Source organism: Lepidothrix coronata, unplaced genomic scaffold (assembly GCF_001604755.1).
Source record: "Lepidothrix coronata isolate B3197 unplaced genomic scaffold, Lepidothrix_coronata-1.0 Scaffold95, whole genome shotgun sequence".
Taxonomy (NCBI): Eukaryota; Metazoa; Chordata; class Aves; order Passeriformes; family Pipridae; genus Lepidothrix; species Lepidothrix coronata.
In genome coordinates this window covers 2,427,391-2,451,699 of record NW_016690275.1, presented here as the reverse complement: position 1 = coordinate 2,451,699, position 24,309 = coordinate 2,427,391, and the positions used below count along the sequence as shown (strand labels likewise).

Genomic DNA, 24,309 nt, shown 5'->3' with positions numbered 1-24,309 from the left:
TAGTTAGGTTTCAATTACATTCCATTTTGTAGAAAAAAAGACATAAATTATGACTTCCTGCATTTAGTAATGTGATGTACATTGCTGGCTCTGTATGAGCATGGGAAATAGCATGTTTACATTAAATGCATGTTCACTATCAGGGGAAAGGATATAAAACCATTCTTGTTGCATCAGAAAGCATTTTAGATGGATTGCTTATCCTCAAGTCATTTGTGGAGTTTTTTGTTTGGACAAAGACATGGTAAGCAGGAGTTGCTTTGTGTTCAATTTGGTGCTCGCATTAACTTAGATGATAGAGTTATGTCAGGGTGAGTGTAAATATATGATTTGAGGCTTACAAATGATATTAATACTAAAAAGTCCACTTGTGTGTGGAGTCCCAGACCTTTTCCATGTAAATACAGTACCCGCATGTCTGTATCTGATAAGGAAACTGTCATACATGTACACTTGATCTCTTTTCTAAAACTGTTCTTCAATCTTTGCAACAGAATGAAGATACTAAATACTTACTGTCTTGACCCCCATAGTGTATTTTAATTTAGAAGGTATTTTGTTAAATACTTCAGAGACAGAAAAATTTTAGGACAGAAAATTTTAATGATAATTTCAGGATTGGGATATTGGAATGGTGTTCCTCCTTTTAAATTTGTTTTCTTTTCCTTTTATTGTTTTCTTGGGGTTTTTTTTTAGTGTTGCGATCTTGGATACCACGCTAGTCTGAACAGAGCCCTAAGAACATACCTTTCTGCAGAGTATAACCTTGAAACTTCCAGGCATGAGGGATTAGACATCATTGAAAATGCAGTTGACAGCTTGGAGCCACGAAGTGACAAGCAGAGATTCATGGAAATGTACCCCACTGCTTTTTGTCCACCAATGAAATTTGAGTTCCAGTCTCATATGGGTGATGAGGTCTGTACACTGACAAATATCCCCACGGTGACTGTATACCAGGATAGAGAATTTATCCCCTTTTACACATAACAAAAAGCTGTTATTGCTACCCAAAAGCCAGTGGATCAGCAATAACATTTTGCAAAACTGGCAGCACTGTCTGTTTCTTCAAAGTTCTCATATAAAAACTGCTATGTTATTATATTCTGTATCACACATAATAACATGGATGTGAATTTGCTGGTGAACCACTGCTCAGCCAGCAGCAGTGTAAGGAGTGACTTTATGACTTTACTACCTGCCTCACTCAGAACAGAGTTTGTGGGTGCTATTTGAGAGCAGCTGCAGAGCTGCTGCAAATTATTCATGCTGCAATGCAGCCTTTTTCCCCTTCTTCCTCCCCCATTTTATCATCTGGAGATCTCAAGCATACAGAGTACCCCAGCTGTGCCCCGTCTGCTACACCAAAGGCCTGTAGCAAAGCAGAATGCAGAATCACCTGTGTACATCTTTTTTTCTGAAGGTAACTCCAGGGTTTGCATTTCTGTGTGATAGAGAAGCGATACAGAACAGCCATACAACAAGGCTGTGCTCTGTAGTCATAAGATGTGGTATGTAGTTCCACACCTTGTAACACAAAAATACTTTAAATTTGGATGGACACGTTTTGTCTACTTTATGAAGTTTTAATAGCTTCAGTAGGAATCCACCTTCTTTTAAGGAGAACAACCAAAGACTATTGACTGTTTTTTTAAATTACTTGCATCTTACACCTCTTTTTGATTCTTTGTTAGGTTTGCCAGGTCACTGCCCAGCAACCTGTGCAAGCAGAGCTTATGCTTAGGTATCAACAACTACAGTCACGATTGGCTACCCTCAAAATCGAAAATGAGGAGGTAAGACCTATGTCTACAAGAGCTAAGCATTGAACACCATTTTCAGGAAGGTGTGGTCTTTTCTACCTTGTCAGAAGCGCATAAATGACCCTGAAATAGCTCTAATCTGTATAAGCAGTTTTATTTTTAAAAATCAAATACTGACAAATATGCTAAGGTAGATTTTATAGAGGTTCGAAAATTTCATTTTTTACCTGTCCATACATTCACATTACTGAGTTCTGTGTTTTGCAGATGCTTCAGTGTAAACTTTTTAGAGTACATATTTTTTAATTCTTGTGGCAGAAAGCCACTGAGAACAGTTATTGTCTTCTGGGACCACTCTCTGTCCAGTCCTCAAATTGCTACTTCTGTAGTACAAAGGAATTTGAACTGTCTTTTGTGGTAGCTGAGTCAAGATCTCTTATGCTCTCAGCTACAGCTATTTATAAACACAAGTAATGAATGCCTGTGATGGGAACAGCTCACCTGGCAAAATAAAATGCATTTTTTTTGTAAAATACAAAAAAATTGGGCTGTTCTCTTTCTCCTGCTCTGGCAACAAAGAAAGGCCTCCCAGTGGGAATAAACCGCACTTTTAGCATAGTTAAGGCAATATTGAAGTTCTTCAGTTTAATTATGTTCCTAAATGAAAACGTAGGACTAATTTAATTTCTTCATGTACTTTACTGATAAGTTTTCAGGATGCCAGTTTTTCTCATTCTAGGTTATATGTTGAATGTCTGTAACAAAGTGTTAATGTCCGTGACACATGTACAGTAGTCTTTAAAAAAACCCCTGCATTCAGGAAGTATCTCAAGGTAACAAAGACAAAAGGAAGGAGAAAGATTATTTCTTTCAATGAAATGCAAGGCCATAGGGGTGCTCCACAGGTCATAGGAATTGCTGTGAGGCTGGTGTAAATTGTTCTTGCTCCAGCACTGTCTTTCAGCTATGTATTCCACTTATGCAGTCTAAACATTGCTGTGCTCCTCATGATAGCACTTCACAGAATAGGGTAACAGATTTTTTTTTTCTTGGAAGAATGTGTTGTTCTGGCAGCCAGATCCCTGAATGTACACATTCAATATAACACATTCACCACATTTAGGAGAGCTGACCCTCCAAAGTTCTGTGTTGTCTCTATTGCCTCCCAGATTAGGGTTCATAATCAAATCATGTCAGGTTTCAATTCCAATTTCAGGAAACAAATGTTTGAGTGCACTACAAAGCCAACACAAGTATATGTTTATATTTGTGGGACCATGGCAAAACAGAGAACTAGACAGGAAACCTAATCATGTCATTCTTCTGTTACTTAGATAGCTGTTATAGTGACTTTTCACATTTACACACCAGTTTGTTTGAAGGGAATGTGCCAGAGAATTACCGTGAGTAATAAGCTTCCCTTCTAAGCTGCTCCTTATATATATTTACCTTCTAAGCTGTTCTATATATATTTATATTACATTTGGCAAATTGTGCTTTTTAATACCAGGTTAAGAAAACAACAGAGGCTACCCTTCAGACAATACAAGATATGGTCACCATTGAAGATTATGATGTGTCAGAGTGTTTCCAGCACAGTCGCTCAACAGAGTCTGTGAAGTCAACAGTCTCTGAGACATACTTGAGTAAGCCTAGCATTGCAAAAAGAAGAGCTAACCAGCAGGAAACAGAGCAATTCTATTTCATGGTATGTTGGTTGCTTCCTCATTCATGTGATACAGACCAAACACCTGAAGTAAACATTATGCAGAAGTTCCCAGAATATATGTGTCATACGTAGTAATAGATTTATCTGCATCTCTACAGAAATTCAGAGAATATCTGGAAGGTAGTAATCTCATCACAAAACTTCAGGCAAAACATGACTTGCTGCAGAGAACACTCGGAGAAGGTAAATATCACACAATAAACTGTAAAGTGATTCCAGACTATACAGTGCCCACTGAAATGCTAACGGTACGCAGGAAAAGAATTACAGAACTTAAAGCTTAATTGTCCAGTAAACATAGATTTGATTTTTACTAGTCATAGTTTTGGTGCAGTGGTAAGAGTACACACAAGAAATCGGTTTTATTTCTTCAGCAGATACTTATTTCCGCTGCACAGATGTTTAGACAAGTGAGTATATTTGGAAACAGAACTGTTGAATGAAAAATCTCGTGTCTGAAAGGAGAACTGACACAGTCTCTGCAGGCTGATTTAAGAGCTGTGAAAAATGTACTTTTGCATCCTAACGATTTCTGTTGACTTGAGGGTTTTTTAAGAGTTGGGGGACAATGATATTTTTTAAGCATACAGAATTATCCAGGATGCATCACTTATAATGGACGCTCTAATGCAGCATTTCTAACACATAGACATGAATGTCCTTGCAACCTAAAAACTCAGTGGAGCATTTATGGAAGATAAAAAGTGAAATCCTGATCTCACTGATGTCAGAAGGGAGATTCTTGTGGACTTAATGTTGATTTTCTACCAAGTATTTGCATATTGTAAACTGAAATGAATGAAAACTAAATGAATAGCTCTATACCTGCTGATTATTATTACTGCATATAAAATTATTGCATTACAAATTACGATAGCAGAGAATTATCCATTGTCCTGAACACTCTGCACAGTTTTTAAAAATACATCTTAAAATTTAAACCAAGTCAGCAGACGTCCATGATCAAATGAAATAAAGCTGAATTAGGGCAGTAATCAGGAACTATGCACAGCTCCAGCCCTCCCAACAGGCACTTCCTCTTGGACCAAAGGGAAAAGGGGGATTACAGTACAAGCCTTGAGAGCTAGCCCCACAGTGTTACAGACTTGAGAGGAAGTGAGATCACACCACAAAGAGTAAAAATCCTCTCCTGAAGGTTAAGGACTGTAATTTAAAGTTTAGACTCAAGAAAGGAGACCTATCCTCTAGAGAGTGTCTCTAAAAGATGTATCCATTTATTTTCTTTTTACTTCCACGTATCTGTTGTTAGTCACATCTCTTCTTGCTTTTAATGCAAAAGCCTAGTTCACAAATCCAGTTGTGGAGGTGCCTAAAGAGCTATTAGCAGTTCAGTGGCTGTGGCCCAAACAAAGCCCCTGTCCAGAGAGTGACTGAGGCTGGGGGTAGAAAATAAGCAGCATTTTCTTGCAAGGCTGGACTGTAGAAGATGGTAGCTGGTTTTAGACAACTAATTACGTTATCTTCTTTCTCATGGAAGTTTTCGTTTAATAGGATTTTTATTTTGAATGTGTGCATTGAGCAGTTTATTTATACAAAACAATGTGCAGCTGACGTCAGTCAAAAAAAGGGGAAATTTTTCCTCTGAAAGCTCATAGAAAATGTATTTGGAAAAAGAAAGTGAAAGGGAGAAAGATCAAAGGAAACAATCTATTGCCTAATACGTGTTGGAAAAAAATAAGGAAAGAATTATTTGAAAGGAAACTAAAGAAAAACTTCTCAGCAGGGTGATCTAAATGATAGATTGCCATTAGGGTTTGGGCTATTCTACCATGCTCAGGCATGCTTGGATAGTTGTGTTTGAAGAGATCCCTTCTACCCACCAGCTGTAACCCCCAAGTAGTCAATCCATGTCGCCCACAGTGTTTTGGCACATATTTGTTGTCCCATCATCATTGCATAGCACATACAAATAGTACCCCAAACATACACATTTACATTCAAAGTTGATATTTGGAGCAAAAGCCATCATTTTTGCAGGTAAAAAAGTTCAAGTACTCCCTTCAGTTGAGGCATGTCCTGCATTACAGTGCACATGCCTGGGAAGGAGGACTTGGATTCTGAAAGTTCCTTGAATGTGGATGATTGAAAGGATCAAATTACAGTGATATTAGGAATGTTATTGCTGTAGCTAATATAGAAATGAATTTGTTGGAAGTGAACTGCTCCCCTGCTCCCCTCAAACTGCCTTTTCTGGGAATTTTCATGTCAGCAAGACTGCAGACAAATAACAGAGTGTGCTGTGTTAAATAATGCAGGGGAGAATGGGGGGAGAAGGAGAGGATTGTCTGAACTGTAAGTTTTCCTTTGGCACCCTTTCTTGCTTTTATTCAAACCTATACAGTGTAAGGACATAGGCTGAATAAATCCAGATTCCCATCTGGTGTCCACAACATTGACAGCATTTGGCTTCTGTTCCAGTTTATCACCTGCCTGCTACAGTCTGCTGCTGTTTATGGACACAGCAGATATATATTCATGATCTGCACAGCAGAGATAGATGGAATGCTTTTGCTGAGTCTGCATCTACAAACTTGGAAACTAAATGAGAAATGCTCAAATGAAATTGATACTAAACATAGGAAGCACACTGATACTCTTATTAATCCTAATCCTAACCCTCATCTATTGAAAGAACAAATTAACAAAGCAAAGGGAAATGCAAGAAAGAAAACAATGAGTTGTAAAAGAAATTGCCTCTGTGGCCCAGATACTTTTTTTCTATGATAGGTTATATTTCATACTCTTCTTTCATCTCTCTTTTTCACCTATCTAAAATGGATGGCAACAAGATTTACATGTCTTAATATCAGAGATTTTTCCCAGAGCTTATTCTTTGTGCCACCTTCATGGGATCCACACTCTCCTGTTACTGCAAAATATATTTTCAAATTAGGGTTTTCAGTACTGTGCAGTACTTTGGGTGCATCTGGACGTTGGCACATAATATAATGTTTTTCATATCACTGGTTTTCATTCTTTCTGGAGTCTGACAAGCTTTTTCTGGTGTTACTTTTGAATTGAGCAATGTACTTAGACCTAGCCCAAGTGATGCTCAGAGTGATTTTCAGAGTCATTAGTTCTGTTCACTGCATAGGTGTTTAATTCTTTCCTAATACCTTACTTGAACTTGTTAATAGTGAATTTCATTTGCCACTTTGTAGTCTTTAAGTCTTTTGAAGGGCTTCACAGTTTTGTCAAGACTTGTTACCGAAGTATTTCAATCATCTGCACAATGTTCTGCCTCCTTATGATTTCTCCAAGACATTAATAAATGCCTCACAGATTGCATAAGTGGTCTTAATGAGTAAATGGCTGTTACATTTTTTGCCATGATGAAAAGGGACTGTTTAAGTCCACTCAGTTTCCCTTTTCTTCCCTGATTTTTGATCAGTGAGAATATTTTACCACTTGATCCATGGTTGTTTAGTTGCTTTAGTCACCTCTTGGGAAGAAAGTTATCAGGGGCCTTTCAAAGTCTAAGTAAATTAATTGAACTGATTCTCCTTTATCCAGTATTTTACTGTCATGTTCAAAGATTTCTAATAAATTAATAGGGCACAATCTCCCTTTGGCAAAACTGGGCTCATTGGAACTCATCATGCCATGGCCTTTGTTCTGTTTCATTATTTTGCTTTTCATTATGATGAATTGACATGATGCATATGTCTGACTTACTGGTCTGTTGATCTGCAAAGGTTATGCAGGAACCTTTCTGGAATATGGTATTTGCTTCTTTACAATTCCCTGCAGTTCTTCTCTGTGGTGTTTCTCAGTGGTAGCGTTGTACTTTTTTCCTGCAATGCACAGACAAAAGAGAGGAGAGACTTTTCAATAGCTACTGGTATCTAGAGCCCTGTATTTTCAGCACTGACCAGGTTTAGGCACAAGGCACAGGGGCAGATGTTATCTAATCTTGGCACAGCTCTATTTCCATACTGATTTAGCCACTAAAACACGTGAGCACGAACAATAGACATTGTTTGGAATTTTACTTGAAATTATTTACAGTATCAAGTGACTCTTGATCTGTGGGCAGGCTTCTTAAAAGTTGTTCCATAACATGGGTTGTGTTTGTATTTTAAATGGAACTGTGGAGATAGTAGATAACTGTTTGTTATGTAATCGTATATCTTTTGCTGGTAACATGAAAGTTAGGGTCAAAAATAATTACGTAAGTGTAATTTAGATATAAAAATTTCTCCCTAAAATGTACAAATGATTGTTTCCTGTTTATTGAACTTTTCTAGGTCACAGAGCTGAATACATGACAACAAGGTAAGATATTTTTATCTGACTTGGTTTAGGGTTAAAAATAAGGTAAAATCTAGAAATTACAGATATTAGACTAACTTTGTAAGGGTTTCTAACATTGTTGCTGTTGTTACATAAATTATGTACAGACCGTGTGTGTTTTAACTTTCGGCATTCCCGTTTCAGCATGCTGATGGATAAAGGACCAGACTGTTCATCTTCCTCATTCTTGTGAGCAGCTTAGGCCAGTGTCAAGGGTGTGACAAGCTGGGAGATCCTTAAAAATAATTGTGAATCACATGTCAAATTTGGAAGCTGCAGGGGGCACTTTGGTGCCAGTTGTCAGAGATCCTTGCCTCTCACAGTTTGTGATTCACTTGTTCAGGATGCACAGTTCAGAAGAACCTGATAGGAAGATCAGTTTAGGCAATAGGCTATGTCTTTGGTAACCTAGCTCTGGGCACGAGTACCTGCCTCCCCCAGCATCCATGTGTTGGATGCTTAAATGGGTCTGTATATTCACAGAAGAGAATAGATACAGTGTTAGATCTCCCTGCTTTGTGCTGCACATACTTTTTCATTTGTGTAATGCCATACCTTTGAAGCCACCTTCAGATACAAACCCAGATGAGCACTGCAGCCCTCAGGGTATGAGACTGTGTGGGGCGGTGGCAACTGTTTGGATTTGCAGCTGCCAGTTGTATGTATCACTGTTACAGGCAGTGTGTCCAGGTGACAGCAGGAACATCCAGCCCAGCTTTCTTGGTCTCACTCCTCCCTTCCCTTTCCATGCCTTGCTCAATGCCTTCTCTTTCTCCTTTTTACTTCCTGGACAAGAACCATCTTGTCTGGTCCCCATGTTCCTGGGGGCATCCCTGTAGACTTTACGCAAGGTTTTCTCCCACCCCTCCATGATGTTTTCTAGCTCTGTAAAGTTGGACTCGCTCACCTACTTTCATTACATGACATCAGTTGAAAAGCAGTAACAAATCAGAGCATTCTTCCCAATTGCTGGCATTAATTCTGACAACTGTAACTCTGCTCCCAGATGCTACCATTCCAGGAATGCACGGAAATCAACAAATTTATGTCTAATAAGAAAAACCTTATTTCTTGACTCCAAAGCAGGCGATTCATCAGACTCACATCATCCTAAATTCCCTACTGTGCAAGCAGCTGAAAGAAGATGGAGGACTTAGGCAATGATTTTATCTTAGTTAAATGGGGGAGGAGCTTGAATCCATCTGATGTCATATCTTCTCTAAATGACAGCTGGTCAGTTAGAGAAATAAATTCTGAGGAGTAGAGGCTGCCAATCCATTCCTCAGCACCAGCTCCTGGGCTCTGGCTGGGACCTGCCTATTGCCCCAAGGTTCAGTTAAGTTTCCAGTATGTGAGACATGCAAACAGAAATGTTGTTCAAGGTCAAAGTTAAATTGTAGAAGGGAAGAGATATCTTTAAAAATGAATTTAAAACAGCAGATAGTACTCCAACAGACCAAAGTTCCACCACTGAATGCCCTGTGCCTTATTGTTCCTCACTGGTTCTCCAAAAACATTTGATTTTTTGCTAATTCCCAAAAAACCTATAGAAACATTGGACTGCTGGTGCACAGGAACTAAGTAAGCTGCTGGCATGACATTCACAAAATAGTTTGTGACCTAGAGAACAATATTTATTTCATGTAATCTCTTTCAGTTGTAGTCATAACATGTGTAACACACTAGATAAACATTTTGCAGACCAAAGTTTTGTGTGTTCTTCCATTTCTTTTCATTTTTGTGTTATGCTGCTTTTATTTATTTGTTTCAAGTTGATATTCTTTTAATTCCTTTAGCTAATTAGCAAGGTGGTTTTTTCGTGTGTGAAGTTGTTGATGGTTGGACGTGGAGGACTAAAGCTATTTAACCTTCCTGGCTCTACCTGAAAATGCAGACAGTTTGGTTTTGAAACATCTTAGGAGTGTGATGAGCAGCTTTAATTTGCATTTGAAGTTTTTTCAGCATGAAGCAACTTTTCAGCTTGATAAGAGGTTCTTTGAGTGGCCTTTGTTCTGCCACGGCTGGCAGGATGAATTCCAGTGGTTGCTGCACATTTTATGAATGACCACAACAAAAAAGACCATTCCAATTGTGCAGTGTTTGGAATAAATGTATGTGGTAAAACCACAAAACAGGGATTCATAAAGAATGTCATTATTTATCCATAAGTAATGCATTTTTAATGGGGGAGTTCTCCACTCTTTAATCACTGTTACACTTAAATTTGATGGAAAGTCTTTATTTGATAAGTACTGTGTTTATTTCTCCCTTTATAATGTTCTGTTGTTTTGCCATGAGCTTACAGACATTTAATATTATTGTGTGACTTAATTCTGCCTTGCTCAGTAATCATATTCCCTTCCCTTAGGCCTCCAAATCTTCCCCCTAAGCCCCAGAAACACAGGAAGCCCAGACCCCGATCACATTATAGTGCTAAGTTGTTTAATGGTGATTTGGAGTCGTTCATCAAGGTACTGGCACCAGCCACCCCAGTGGCTGATATCAACACTTCTTACTATAATGGTCACCACCTCACAGAAGCTGAGGCAGATCATTATGTTTAAGTCTGTCCTGGGGCTCTTTTCTTTCCCGGTTGATCAATATAATACTTCCTGAAGTCAAGGGAAAGAAGGGGATTCGTTTCTCATGTTAGCCTCCCCACAGTTTTGTTAATCAAGTAGGAATAGTATTGGCAGCCTGCTTTTATTAGGAAACATAGCATCATGCAGAAGATAGGATGTGGTGCATCTCACAACTTAGCACAATTTCCTACTTGCCACTTTCACTACATTCAGTGTTCAAAGTCTGTGGAAAAGGGAGAAGCAGTTTTGCCCTGGGTTTGATATCCAGCTTTTGATTTCCTGTGACTTTAGGAATTTATTATATTGTGTGAAATTGTGACCACAGCTGTTCTGGATCTTGTATCTTTGCTGTATTTACTATCTTCCTCTTTCTCATACTTTTATTTCTAATAATGCTTCTAGCCGAGGCCGAAGGAACTCTCACACAAGACATCAGGTATAGTTCTGGTGACAAGAGAACCAGCTCTGCCTCACTTTCGGGTTGCATTCATGCCTGGCTCTAAATTAGTTCTTTCAAAGACCTGGAGGGAGAAGTTTGCATTAAGAAATGAGTGTATGAGTACAGCAGGGATTGTAGTTTTAAATGATGGATATTTGCTTATTCATTTTCAAGCACCTGCCCAATTAGTGCCTCTGGACAGTAGCTGACATTGCTAAGGAAAAGAAATCTTTAAAAATATATAAAAATACATTTATAAATGCAGTGAATAAAATTCCTGACTGCAAGCTCTGTGAATTGGGTTTGAATGTTACGGGGATTTTTTTTTCCTTCTTCTTCAATATAGCTATTGGCAAACGTTTTGCAGAACAAGTTCTGTGCTCAGTGGCACCATACCAGTTTAGCTGTCTTTGAATCAAGCTTTCAGCCATCTTCAATACAGCTATAGGGAAAACTATTATTATTGTTATGCAGGAGGGTGCTGTGAAGTGTGAAGACTTTCAGAAATCATCACATGATGAAAGAGATGAGTATCATGAACAGGTTCTTGCTCAAGGATTCTTGCTCTGCAAAAAAGCAGAAATTCTCAACAACAAAAGTCCCTGGATTAGAGAAGCACAGAGCAAATCAGGAGAAATGGTACCCCATAATTTTACCTCACAGAGAAAGATGTTACAATACATGGCAGAGTGGGTGACGGCTTATTTGCAAGTGGGAGTCCTACATAATTAGTCTTTCAAAATGGAAGAGGTCAAGAAACTGGTAGCCTTATGACAGATTTGCCAGTGTGGGAGCTACCCTAGGACAGCATCTCTGCCCAAAGACCATATAATTCCTGATGGGGATGAGTCATTTTGACAGTCACGAAAGGATTACAGCTAGTGAAATATAGTATTTCACCAAATTGCTTTTTGTTAGAGTTTTGCATCATAAGAAATTATAATTAGTCCCAAACATACATTCACTGACTACACATATCAGATTAAATTCACAGCAGCAGTATGGTCACTGTTCTTGACATTCACCAACACAGATTGTTACTTCAAATTATTTTCCTTTCATTAGATCCAAAAGCCAAAGCTGTTAGTTTAGATCATTTCAAGGAATTACTTAAGTATAAAGTTCTATGTGGCTCTGAACAGATTCTCCAAAACCAGGTATGAAAGTAATTTGTTGGTTGGGTTTTTTTTCATAATTTCTTACTGCAAACACTATCTTTTCCTGGGCTTTACATTCTTTGCATGAACCAATGTACTAACAGAAGATATGGGTGCATGTTGTGCATGTTTTCTAATACTCTGCTTCTTTGGACAGCCAGGCTGCTCAGTATTGGTGAAGATGACAGCATTCCTGGGTTTAGTAACTCACCTGTTCCATGGGTTTTTTTGTTTAGCTGTTACTGAACACAAGTCAGAGAGATAATGCTTGTCCAGACATTACTGGTTCTTGGCTAGCCAGTCTTTGCTAGCTTTTAAATTAAAAGACAAACAAACCACAATTTAAATAGCATAATTAGTGACACAGTCTTTTGTAAGCCCCACTAAAACAGCATGGAGTACACAGAAGATCAGGGGGTTAGGTTACCTTAGAAGTGCAATGTTTCATTGCTTCGTTGTGTTATTTTTCAAACTATTTTAGAAGTTGACTTTTATTCTACTTGAGCTCAATTCATAAACATCCCATTACTGTAATTTAGCATGAAAATGAAGTACTAGTTTGTAAGAGGAAATGTGTATTCTGAGTTGCAGGGTGCTTTTGAATTCATGTTTTTATAGTACAGACTGATTTTATACTAAACTTTCAGATGAATTAGTCAATTCTCTGAGCACTTATGTATTTGAAATTCATTTGGGAAAAAAATTATAGCTTCCAAGACAAGAAATTTTAAAATTATTTATGAGGCAGTAATTCTTCCACCATAAGCACCAACTTTTCCAAATAATTTTTAATCATATGATTTATGTCATTAATAGATATTTGATGACTTGTAGTCACTAACATGCTTGGGTTAAAACATCCATTTTTTCAAAATGCCAAAACAGAAGGATGCCTTTTGGAAAAAGGTGGTTTAAAAGAAAAAGGCAAGTAACTCACTGAAAATTAGTGGATAATCATCTTCTCCCCCTCCCATCAAAAATGTTTTATATCTTTTATTAAAACATCTCTGTGTAACTGACAATGTAGTACAGACCTGCTGCTGTATCATTGCTGAGACAAGGAGCAACGATTCCTGAACTCTGCCAGTGGCAGGTGGAGAGGTATGGGCTGTGACCTCCCTTTCCCAGTAACTTTGTGCCTACAGAAGAGACAGCTGAACCACATGCTTAGCTCAGAGTAGCTGGAATTCACTATCCAGGGCCTACCAGCCATGTAGAGCAGCCAGAAACAGTGTGCCAGGCCATCATCTGCCCTATGTTAGGACATGCCAATCATCAGAGTGCACAGAGGTACTCTCAGGTCAGGAGGGAGACACTCTGGTACCCCTGTGCAGTGTCATTTGGTGGCTCTTCTCCAAGATCATTTCTTATAGTCCAACAAGTTCAGAAAAGCCTTTTGTTTGCAATAAACTTTTTTTACCAAAAAACCGAACAAAACAAACCCATCCAAACAACAAAACCCACCTTGAGGAATTAGGTCCTGTGTAATTAGGTCCATGTAGGATTTTCTCCACCAGGAAAAGAAAGGTAAGTTAATTGGATGCAGAGGGATCATCTTCATCATGAATTGTTATTCTTAATAATAAGCTTTCTAAAAGGCAAGTTCACTGCTTTAACTCATTTTGCTTCGAAAATCAAAAATGCATGCATGAGCTTAGATGTTGCATACAGTGTTAGCCAGATACAGTGGCAGAGGTAGAGAATGAAGCCTGAATTTCCCAGTTGAATGATTTTAAGAACCATAATCCTTCCTCTTCATCTGTTCCTTTCCCTTCCTCCCTAAATGGAAAGAGAGTTCTCTTAGAAGTGATGTTTTTCTTAGGTGTTTTTTTGCCAGCACTGTATGGCCATCTGGATTGACCAAGAAAGTGCATTTTTGCATTCAGACCATAGTAGGGAGGTTTCCTCTTTCCGATCTGCAGTTCACTCTTTCTGCTCGTTTTTGCAGGATTCAGGGCAAGTCATTCCTCTTATTGTGGAAAGCTGTATCAGATTTATAAATTTATACGGTAAGCTCTGAAAAAAACTATGTCATTTCATTATTGCCCTGACTTTTTGGTATGCATTTAGCACCACAGGTTTGATTTTAAAATAGAGATTAAAGTATTTTAAAAACATATTAATTTTTCACCACTGTCTCCCATCTTTGCTGCAGGTCTTCAGCATCAGGGAATTTTTAGAGTGTCTGGTTCCCAGGTGGAAGTCAATGATATTAAAAATTCATTTGAGAGAGGTAATTGCATTTTCATTTACTCGAGCACCTTAATATCTAACATTTAAAAATCTTTTAAATTCTAATTATTTTCTTGTCTGTTTAAGCAGTTTGTATGTAATTTATGTACTGCACATTTTTTTTAAACATCTTACATTCTTTTTTCCTGAGTCTTAAAAGCTGTTTTTTTAATTTCCAGGAAATAAAAAAAACTTTTGCAGATCCTCTGCTAATGAAAAAAACCCTTTGAGCAAAAAGTCTTGTGACTAAAAGCATGAAAAAATATGCACAGTATTTTTCTCCCCAGGATTTGTTATATATCTTGTTAAACCTGATCTTGTTTTTGACAAGATACGTAAAGCAGCTGTTTTTACTAGCCAACTGAAGTCACATCCCTCCATTCTGCAGCTTTTAAATCTGCCTTATTCTTAACTGCTTCTCCTAGGTAGTGTTATCCTGGAAAATACATACATTTTAAAGTGTTTAAAAATAAAGATTAAGTCTTTAAAATTGCACAAATAAAGTAGTTCAACCATGGCTGAAGCTTCAGTTAGGGTTTCAACAAAATGGTTGCACATATTCCTGAATGTTTTAATATTTCAGAATGAAGACACATTTCCAATTCAAAGGGTGATCTAACTCCATATGCTTTATGTAAGGTCCCAAAGAAAAGTCTGAGAAATCCTATTCAGTTAAAAACATTTGGCTTTTTAATTTTACTAGCTGTAAATCACAGCATGTCCGTAAATACCTAGCTGGAAGTTCAGGACCTAAGAGATCACTAGGTTATGTAATTTTAAGGAAGCTTTATTTAGGCTGCCATTTTTAGTTTAATCGTAGCCTGGGATTTCTAAATCAGTGTTTATTATCTTACTTCAATGCTTGCATTGCCACCTCCCACGCACTAAAAACAAAAAAACCAACCAAACAAAAAAAATGTCACTCACTTATAAAAATGTTCTGTGCAAGAATGCTCCTGCATGTGTGTTTCATTCACTTTATTTACTTTTTAAGGTGAAAATCCTTTGGCAGATGACCAAAGTAACCATGACATTAACTCAGTTGCTGGAGTACTGAAGCTCTATTTCCGAGGGCTGGAAAATCCTGTCTTTCCTAAGGAAAGATTTAATGATCTTATTTCTTGTATCAGTAAGTAGAAATTTCTGTTTCTTTCTCAAGAGAATTTTACTTTTAGATACACAGTAGTAACCTGAAGAAAGAGCTAACTTCATACATTTTCCTGAGACAATTTTTTTGCCATCTGTAGCAGTCTGGGGCAGTTATTAGTCATACTGGCAGCTGTGGTTGTTCCCTTTTTCCACTGGGATTAATGTACAGTACAACTCTTTGTTTAATAAGGCAGGAAGAATATCTTTCAGTATACAAGGGATAGTTAAATTTAAATGCATTATTATTTTCCTCTGTGCACTGGGGCGGACAGAAGGGGATGCAGCCATGACCCTGCAAAGAGAGTGTTACTTTTCACAAAAGTTTTCATGCCCCACAGCTTGGAGTCAGCACTGGTGAATAAGTAACCAACTGCTCAACATTGTGTGATTCTGGACCTTTATTGTGCTCAGCTTAAAACCCGTGGTCCAACCAGGAAAACCCTTCAGCGTAGGGATGGAGGGGAGCAGCTGAGTGTTATTTGTGGGAGAGCCTGGTTTGCCTTCACACACACAAGTTGTAATGGAAGGCCTTGGAGGAGCATTGCATGGATCTGTGCACTGTGGGTGTTTGTAGCCAGACACAGAGAGGTTGTGGTAATTTGGGAAGTACTCAGTGGGTGAGTGAATTGCTCTGACATGCACGAAACCTCTTCCAGTTCATGGATCCCTGCAGATGTTGAGGAGGGGCGAGGCAAGGCCAACCATCAGTAGGCTTGCTGTTCCCTCTGGGTACACTGGAAGTGGTCAGAGTTGCTAGCTTTGGGGAAGAATTTCCTTCTTTCTACCCTTCCTTTATAACTTGCCTGCTTCTACCAAATGGAGAAAGAGGCAGTTTCACAGGTAACGAGAGCCAGTCCTTTGGGATGTTAATTAGGTCAGGCTCTCTCCAAACTGTTATTTTAGCAGAGGTCTCAGCCCAGCAGGCAGGACCACTGATTGATGTGTCCTGGGCTGGTGATCAGGTGTGTTTTTCAGCTCCCTACTTGGTGAACACATGTGTGGTTTGCTTCCCACATAGGGAGGATTGTAGTATTTCCTCCTGGAGGTTACAAATACATGGATCATGCACATGTGACCAGGTCTATGTGCGGTATTTTGTGTTTCTTTTTTTTTTCAGGGTTTTGTGCAGCTGTTGCTTTTTACAGACTTGGTGGTACTAAGGAGTCCTAAAGGATCTCAAAACCTCAGTTTATCAGTCTGATCCTTGATGCTGAGGGGTGCATTGTCTCTTTAGCAAGCACAATCTCTGTTCTGCCTGAGTTCAGCTTTCACTAGCTGTGGTGCAACAGCCCAGAAAATGTCTGTGAGTCATAGAAATTGAAATCTAAAAAAGAATCATTTTGACTGAGTGATTTTCTGTGTGACAGGAATGATAGAACTTTACCTAATAGTCCTGTGCCAATTTCCATAACTTGGATGAATTAAAGCACGTCTGCTGGAAAAATTTACTGATTTAATGGCTTCAGTTTACAGAAAATCTACCACATTCTTGGATACAGCGTTCAAATTATTGATCACTTTCATCATTAAACATTTGTACCAGATCTCTTTTTCGAAGTTTCTGCTGTCAGATTCTGTGCACTGGATCTCTTTGTGTCTTCATTATTTTGACTAAGCATTAGGAAAAATATAAATGGTGGTTCTTATATATGGAGATGGTATTGCAGTCTGCTGTGTTGCGGAGCTTTAAATACAATTGTAAAATAAATTGCAAAATACCAAGATTGAGTGTTCTGTTTACAGAGATTATACAAGTGAATGCTCAGGCAATGCAAATATACTTGCCCGAAACAGCCTTTTAAATGTGTTCCAAGAAGAGGAACTTGATTTTAAAGGGTTTCCATTCACCACTGAGGGTTCTGAAAAGAGTACGGGGTGTTTGGAAAGAGGGGTAGAACATCAGTGAACTGATCAGGTAGATATACATGGCACCCGCATAGGCAGGAAAGATTTACCAACCTCTAGAGCATCACTGTTGAAGAGAGTTCCAGTTCAGTTATTCCAGAAAGGTATTTATTTTGTTATTAAGAATTTCAAGAAAAAAGGCCATGAACACTAGATCCCTAGTGTTAGGTCTTGGTTTCTGTAGAGAATGTCCAACTATTGCGTGTTCCAAGTAGGTAATGAATTATTTTCTTGTGAAAGAGTTGACAACCTTTTCTTTGAATAGTAGTATCATCCAGCAGAGCTGAAATCAGTAACAACCAATAGCCTGGAACAAAGTCACTGCTTTTGGCAGCAACATTTTCAAATGTTTTTTGAGAAAGAGGTGTTGCCCTGGTGTCTGATCCTGGTTTAGTCTGAGTGTTCTCCGAGGGTGTCATAAATCTGGTTTATCATCTCTATGACAATTTGTCAAAATGAGGCATAATTACTGAGTAGTTCTGCTTGGTTTGACGTTTGCTATCGCTGTTATAGAAGAAAGCAAAGGATTTTCTTCCTGATAATGTACTGTAAGAGTCCAAAATCTGTTTTCTGGCAGGTTTTGGAGGAAGCATGGGGAGGATGATTTTTTTGTTTGGTTTGGTTTTCACAAGGTTGTCATTAGGGGCACTCTGAAATGGCATGTCAGTGCTTTCAGCAGAGGGAGGAGAGGTAAGTGCAGACCATGACAGACAAAGCGGGTTTTCTCTCTGAGCACACTGGAGTGAGTTTACTTTGTGTTTTCACAATGAGGGGAATTTGAATATGGTATGAGGAAAGAAAGAAACAGCTCTTGTGCCTTGCACCCAAGCCAGCCCCAGAACCATACGCTGGGAAAAGGAGGCTGTATTTCTACATCTTCTGATTATCTGAGAAGCCTGAGGCAGAGTGTTTTTACAGCTGTGTACCTATTCTGTGTGCTTTGTTGAGTGGTGCATCACTTCCAGGGAGTAAGATGCCTTTTTTTGAAAAACAACAAACAAAACAAAAAATCCAGCAAGCATTTCAAAATATACTACCTGTCACGGTTTAGTTTACAAAGCACCTATATGGCACATGCTGTCATAAATTGTTGGTAAAAAATACCATTTCCATTGCTATATATTAACCTTAATGCTTCGGATATCTTGCAAAAAGTAAAGCAGCCTAGGCAAGATTTTTCTTCCATTTCAGACTTTGAACCAGTCATAGTTGCATTGGTTTCTTTTTTCTGTGCTCACTTATTATGTATCTTGGTTTTCCTGTTAATGGGAGCAGGGCCAGAGTCTCTTTCCTCTGTGAGAACACAGGTTGCTGTAACTTCTTTAATCACAATTGATACATACATAAAGTCCAGAAAACTTTGACATTTTAATTAGAAGGGTTTAAATACTCTTAATTCAAACTGCATTCACTGTCTGAAAAACAATGAGGAAAGGAATAAACATTATGTTGTTTTCAAATAGTTTTTGAAGATAAATGTCCATGTGCTTTCTTAATCTTTGGCAGAAATGGTTGCAATAGGGGGGAGGGAGAAAGCAAATTCATAAAGTTAATGTTCACATAAAACTGTAAAAGGGCAGAATGTCACACATTTTATATGGAAATGTAATGTCGTCAGTGAAAAAACCCTTGAAAATGAAGTGGTTATTTATGGATGTCAAGCATAATTGAGGCTACAGCTGCAGAATGAACCTTTCCTCAGTACAGCCACCAAGGAATTCCTTTGCATTTATGCATATATTTCCAACTGAAATAGAGTATTGTGAGTTAATGCTTTCCATTTTGTAAATACAGTGGAAACAATGCAAAATTACTGTGACTTCTATGGCAATTTGTATTAATTAGACTCATGAGAACAGTGTTATTCTGTTTGGGCTTATGATCTGATTTAGATAAAATTTAGACCAAATTATATGCTTGGGTGGGAACAAGCATGAAAGATAAAACAGAATGTAAAGAATCCATCTGATTATGGGCCATAATTCTGCATTCTCAGCATAAGGAGTGGCTATGGTTGGTCCTAGCAGCATTCTGTAATCTAGAGGGCAATCCAAGGTTGGAGTGGAAAGGTGGAGAAGTTGCACTGCACTACTTCTCTGCCCTTTAGTCACAGGTTGGGCCAAAGACAAGCAAAGTATTTGTAACAAGAATTACATGGAGTAAGAGGATGCTGAAGCTGTGCTTAGGGCCGGCTGTAACTCACCTTCGCTGCTGGGGACTGCAGTTCCTCTCCTGGTGTGAGCTCTTATACACGTGACTTACAGCTCCCTTTTACATACATAGCTGTGCCCTGCAGCAGCAGACACACCTCAGCTATTCAGACTGCTTAGCTCCTGTGCAGAGCATTGTAATTCTTCATGGTTTCATCTCCCTTGCCTTAAATTTCATATATGAAGACGGCAGGATGGATGAAAATTTACATCTTTTTTCCTTCTGATTTTTATCGAGTCCCTTGCTGCCCATTTACCTAAAGGCATAAATGTTATGAAGGGAAATTATTTTATTGTTTTTCCAAACTATTGCCCATTACTTAAAAAGTAAAAAACTATTCTGAATCATCACCTCTTCCTGGAAAAGTTTCAACAAAACAGGAAGTGTTTCCTTCCCTAAGTGACAGTGGAGACTGCTGAGTTTGTCCTCCTGTAATGCCTTCTTAAATAGATCTGAAGGAGCTGTAATGGCTGAGTTAATATATACATATCTTTGAGCTGGATTGGACTCATCTACCAAAGTGAAAAGAGGCACAAATTGTTAATTTCAGCACTAACACATATGCATGTAGATAACTTGTCAGCTGCAAATTGGCCGTAAAAATTACATCTGCGAGTGTAACTCAGTCCCATTTGACATTCACGGGGTGTGTAAAATATGCGTTAGGCATTCACGCTGTTACTAGTAGGCACTGCACCGAGGGGAAGTAGCAAGTAACCCCCACACAGAGATAACACATTAGATTTTAACCTTCAAAACAGTGGTCCCAAAAGGAGAGAAACATTTTACATTACCGTTGTTTGCTTTCTTCTTCCTCCTTTATGCTGCCCTTGCCTGTGAAATATGCTTACACCTTGCACAGCACTGGGTGTTAGTTGTAGCACAGTTCATTAGTTGCTGACACGAGGTTTCTCCTTCCGTGTGTTCTGATCAATATCTTCCCTTTGCCAAATCTTTGCAATCCTGTTGTTCCTACTGAGATTGGGCCATGGAGGCTGGCTACTAACAGAGGGTGGTAGAACATAGACAATCCAGAACTCATGTTTCTGAGCTCTGTTCCCAGCCTGAACCTTCTTGTTTGGTAACCATGTCTCACCTCCAGTGTAGGAGAGGCCATGTGTAGGACCAAGACCAGGAAAAGTACAGTGCTTCTTTAGCGTTTTTAGCTAAACCCGAGTAGCATGCAGCTGTCCAGTTGTCCCAAAATACTTGAAAATCACCAGCAATTGTTCTCTTGAAAAAGTCTTTTGTTCTCCATCACTGCATCTAAATATTTGAATATTTACTGCCTTTTATATGCTCCACTATTTCAGGATTATTGCTTAATTAAACTTTAATTTACATTTCTTAATTTTATTTAGGATGAATGTATCCCTGTATTCATTTGTAATTTAGTTTTGGTTTATTTGTGTTTGGGGGCTTCTGTTAGTAATTGTGTTTTCTCCCCTCTCAGGTTTCCTTTAGTCTTCTGAGGCAGATTGTTCACTTCTGTCTGTTTCACTTTAGAGTCTACCTTTGCAAAAACCTCATCAAGACTGACCAGGTGGTTAAAATGTGTTATTTCTCATGAAAGAGAAAAGTAGAACATTCATTGTTTCTGTGTGTCTCTGCAGTAAGCGAAGATGATGCTGCCTCTCCAGAAGAGGTTCCAGTGATCTTGGAAGCTGAAGATCACAGCTTTTAAGGCTTGAGTGCCTAGGATGTATGTCTCTCTCATGCTATTGAGAACCAGTCCTTAGTGCATGGCTGACAAAGAGGCAGCTAGCTGATAAGTAATTCTTTCATTTATGCAATGACATTAATCTCGCCTGGATTCATTCATCCAGTTCAAGGACATGGAGTGTTTGCAAAGGAAGTCCATGGGAGATCAATAAATAAAATCTTCTCCAAGAACAATGCAGGATTTTCTTATGGAACTTGTGATCTGCCGCCTTGAAGGATTTTATTAATAAGTTGGACAGACACCTCTCAGAGGTGATTAAAGTGAAGTGAGAGGCTGACATTTAAATTACCTCTGAAGAGTCCTCCAAGCTCTGTGTTTTTCATTTTTTGTAGTGTCTGGTGGACGTTCCTTAGATCCCAAACACCTCTGATACTTAGATGCCTAGATAATTTTATGAATACACAGAAAATGAAGTTCCTTATATTATTAGGGTACTTTGTTCCACTGTGGTATGATGAAAATATATTAAAAGTTTTGGGCACAGGTGCCTAGCTCTTCCAAAATATACTGTAGTCATGAAACCCCAGAACTGGGCTTCTTCTCCTTCTCTTTTCACCCCACAAATGTCTTCTGTGCTCTGGGCTGCACTGCAGCTTTGCTTTGGTAGAAGCACAGTGTTCCCACACCAAACAGCTTCTCATCTTGCTGTCAGGAAACTCCTGTGGATTTGACCCCCATGGCTGAGATAGGTCTGGAAGGCAGGTGTGTCAGACCAGAGCTCCAAAAGTTTTGCTCTGCTATGAGAACTGGGAACTAAAAAATAATAGCCATTTCAGTGTGTGATGTTTAGCTTACATAAGTCTTGATTTGCGGTTGATATTCCTGTGTCCTTCACAGAGATCTCTCTTCGCTGCCTCTCTCTTCACAGTCAGAAAAATCATGATAGTTCTCAGTGTGCTTGGCCTTGCCAGAGGCCTGTCCTCTTGCTTGTGTTTGGGAACGTGAGTCTCATCATTAGAGTAATGAACCAGTTTTCAAATCCCCTGATTTCTATTTCAGCTTGGCAGCTAATTGCCTTATTTGGACAAGTCATGTAATATCAGCACTTCTGTTTTCTTAGCTGAAAAATGGGTAATACCTCATTGGGTACTCGGGTAGGGCTAATTACAGTTCTTGAAAATCAGAGTACTGAAGAGAAGGTCTCTAACAGAAGTACTGGGAGAGGGGAAAATGGCCATCTTTCTCTAGTGTTGGGATTGCCAGTGGTTCATTGCAGCAACCAGCTTGTAGGTTGGATGGCCCTTCTTCCCCAAGGCTCTCTTTAGCAAAGCCAACAGAGGCCAAGCAATGCTTTTCTCTCTCCTCTGCATGGGAAGCAGCAGAGCCGCAAATTCTTTCTGCCTGGATGCAGAAATATTGTTCTGTATTCATTCCATCTTTCCTATGTACCCAAACACTCATGTACTGCATACACGCAAGTAACAATGAAATTCAGCTCTTCATTAAAAGCAGTATGCAAATATTGCAAATATGCATAATTACCTATCTCCTTTAAACCAAATCAGTGCTGGGAAATAAAAGCCTTTCAAAATAATGTGGAAAGCACATGAATTTACCACTGGGCAGTAGTTTGGATTTTAAATGAAGGGACTTTCACAGAAACTGGGTCTGGGTTACCAGGAGGGTATTGGAAATACATCATTCAGGTACGTATAACCTGTAACTACTTCAGTAGAGATGACATGCTTAATACTGGTCATGCTCTTAGTAGGACAAGTGGGATAGCTCAACACATGGCTATACAGCCAAACTCTCTGTACCTACTCTGCCATGTCCATGCTGCCTACTGGAGCCAGTTCCTGGCTCATGCATCCTGTCAACCATGTGTAGGAACTGCTTGGAAGAGTTATAGTTGGCACAGACCACAAGCACATTGGAGAGTGTGATAACTATTGAGTTGTAGCTACCTGCTGGTGTTCAAGACTGCCCCAGCCTGGTTTAGCTCACTCGTTTATACAGAGCTGTTGAATCCGTATAGGCAGCACACTGCTAGAAGGAGCCGCTGGACTCACCTGGGGTTCCAGCTAGTGCATTTCTCAGGACTGATTTGAATTCAGCAATGACTGAACCTGGCCCAGGGCTGGTCTCCAGAACTGGCTGGAAGAGGCAGGTCTGCAGCACAAGCCATTAGCCAGGAAAGGCTGTAATGCAGAAGACAAGTCCTGGTGTTGCATCACAACTTCTCTCCTGCTTCTCATATGCAGCACACGGTGCTGCTGAGGTGATAGTGTTGAAAGATGTAACCAAAGTTCCTTTGGACCTTCCTCCCTCAGCCCCACTCCTTAGAAAATCCACCTGTGCCCTTGCACAAAACCACCTAGACCTCCAACTCTGCATAGAGAGGTTCACAAACAGGCTTGTCAGGAGAAAAGTCAGGTGAACTGGAGACTCACAAGGCACCCTAGCTGTAACAGCAGCTGTTTTTGTTGAAAGAATGGGAACTGAAGATATGGGCAGGCTTCTTCCACTTGGAGTGGCTAGATGAGGCAGGTGGAGAAAGGCCTTGCACTAAAACTGGTGGTTGTGGGCTGTGCAGAACAGCAGTGTGGCACTGCATTGCAGAAGTGAGGGCGTACAGCATTGACATCCAAGATGTGGTCTGCACTGGAATGGGAAAGGAGAACTGTAGTTGCTCTGTGCATCCTTACTGTGCAGGCAGCTCCTGGACTTAGTACATCCCTGCCATGGACTGCAGTTCTTAACCAGTAGCCAGAAATAATTCTTCTTGATTCATACAGTCCACATTTAACAGAAACATAAAAATAAGTTTCAAGTCCCATGCTCCACTTGAGAAAGTGTAACAACTTGAACTGATTTTCATCTAGCATTTGGGTTCAGAGTGACTCAGTAGGTTATAAATTATCCAGCTTGTCAGCAGTCCTTTTCCCTACCAGCTCTACGGCAGCTCACCAGAGAAGAGACACTGTTCCGACCTCCAGGGGCTCTGCTGGGGAATAGGTTTTTACTTCCTGCCAGAGTTTTTGCTGTGCTGTTCCTGCAGTAGATACCATGGTCCAAATGGACTTCCTTCATGCAAGCAGTGGTGCACTGTTCTCCTCCTGCAGAAACTCTCATGGAGCCCAGTTTCACCCCATCCCAGAATCT

The 24,309-nt window shown here is 39.3% G+C and overlaps 1 protein-coding gene across 3 annotated transcripts in view; it reads left to right on the top strand.

Moving 5' to 3' along the window:
- Positions 1 to 24,309, top strand: part of SRGAP1 (SLIT-ROBO Rho GTPase activating protein 1) — a 139,369-nt gene that overhangs the window by 94,570 nt on the left and 20,490 nt on the right. The window contains exons 7-15 of one of the 3 annotated variants that reach the window (XM_017822201.1): positions 697 to 918; positions 1,695 to 1,796; positions 3,274 to 3,471; positions 3,591 to 3,675; positions 7,761 to 7,788; positions 10,791 to 10,824; positions 13,933 to 13,993; positions 14,140 to 14,217; positions 15,211 to 15,345. In XM_017822201.1, coding sequence (XP_017677690.1) covers positions 697 to 918; positions 1,695 to 1,796; positions 3,274 to 3,471; positions 3,591 to 3,675; positions 7,761 to 7,788; positions 10,791 to 10,824; positions 13,933 to 13,993; positions 14,140 to 14,217; positions 15,211 to 15,345 — 943 coding nt within the window. Of the gene's footprint in view, positions 1 to 696; positions 919 to 1,694; positions 1,797 to 3,273; positions 3,472 to 3,590; positions 3,676 to 7,760; positions 7,789 to 10,174; positions 10,278 to 10,790; positions 10,825 to 13,932; positions 13,994 to 14,139; positions 14,218 to 15,210; positions 15,346 to 24,309 lie in introns of those variants that run through there. The other 2 variants (XM_017822200.1, XR_001876037.1) reach the window with 2 other exon arrangements.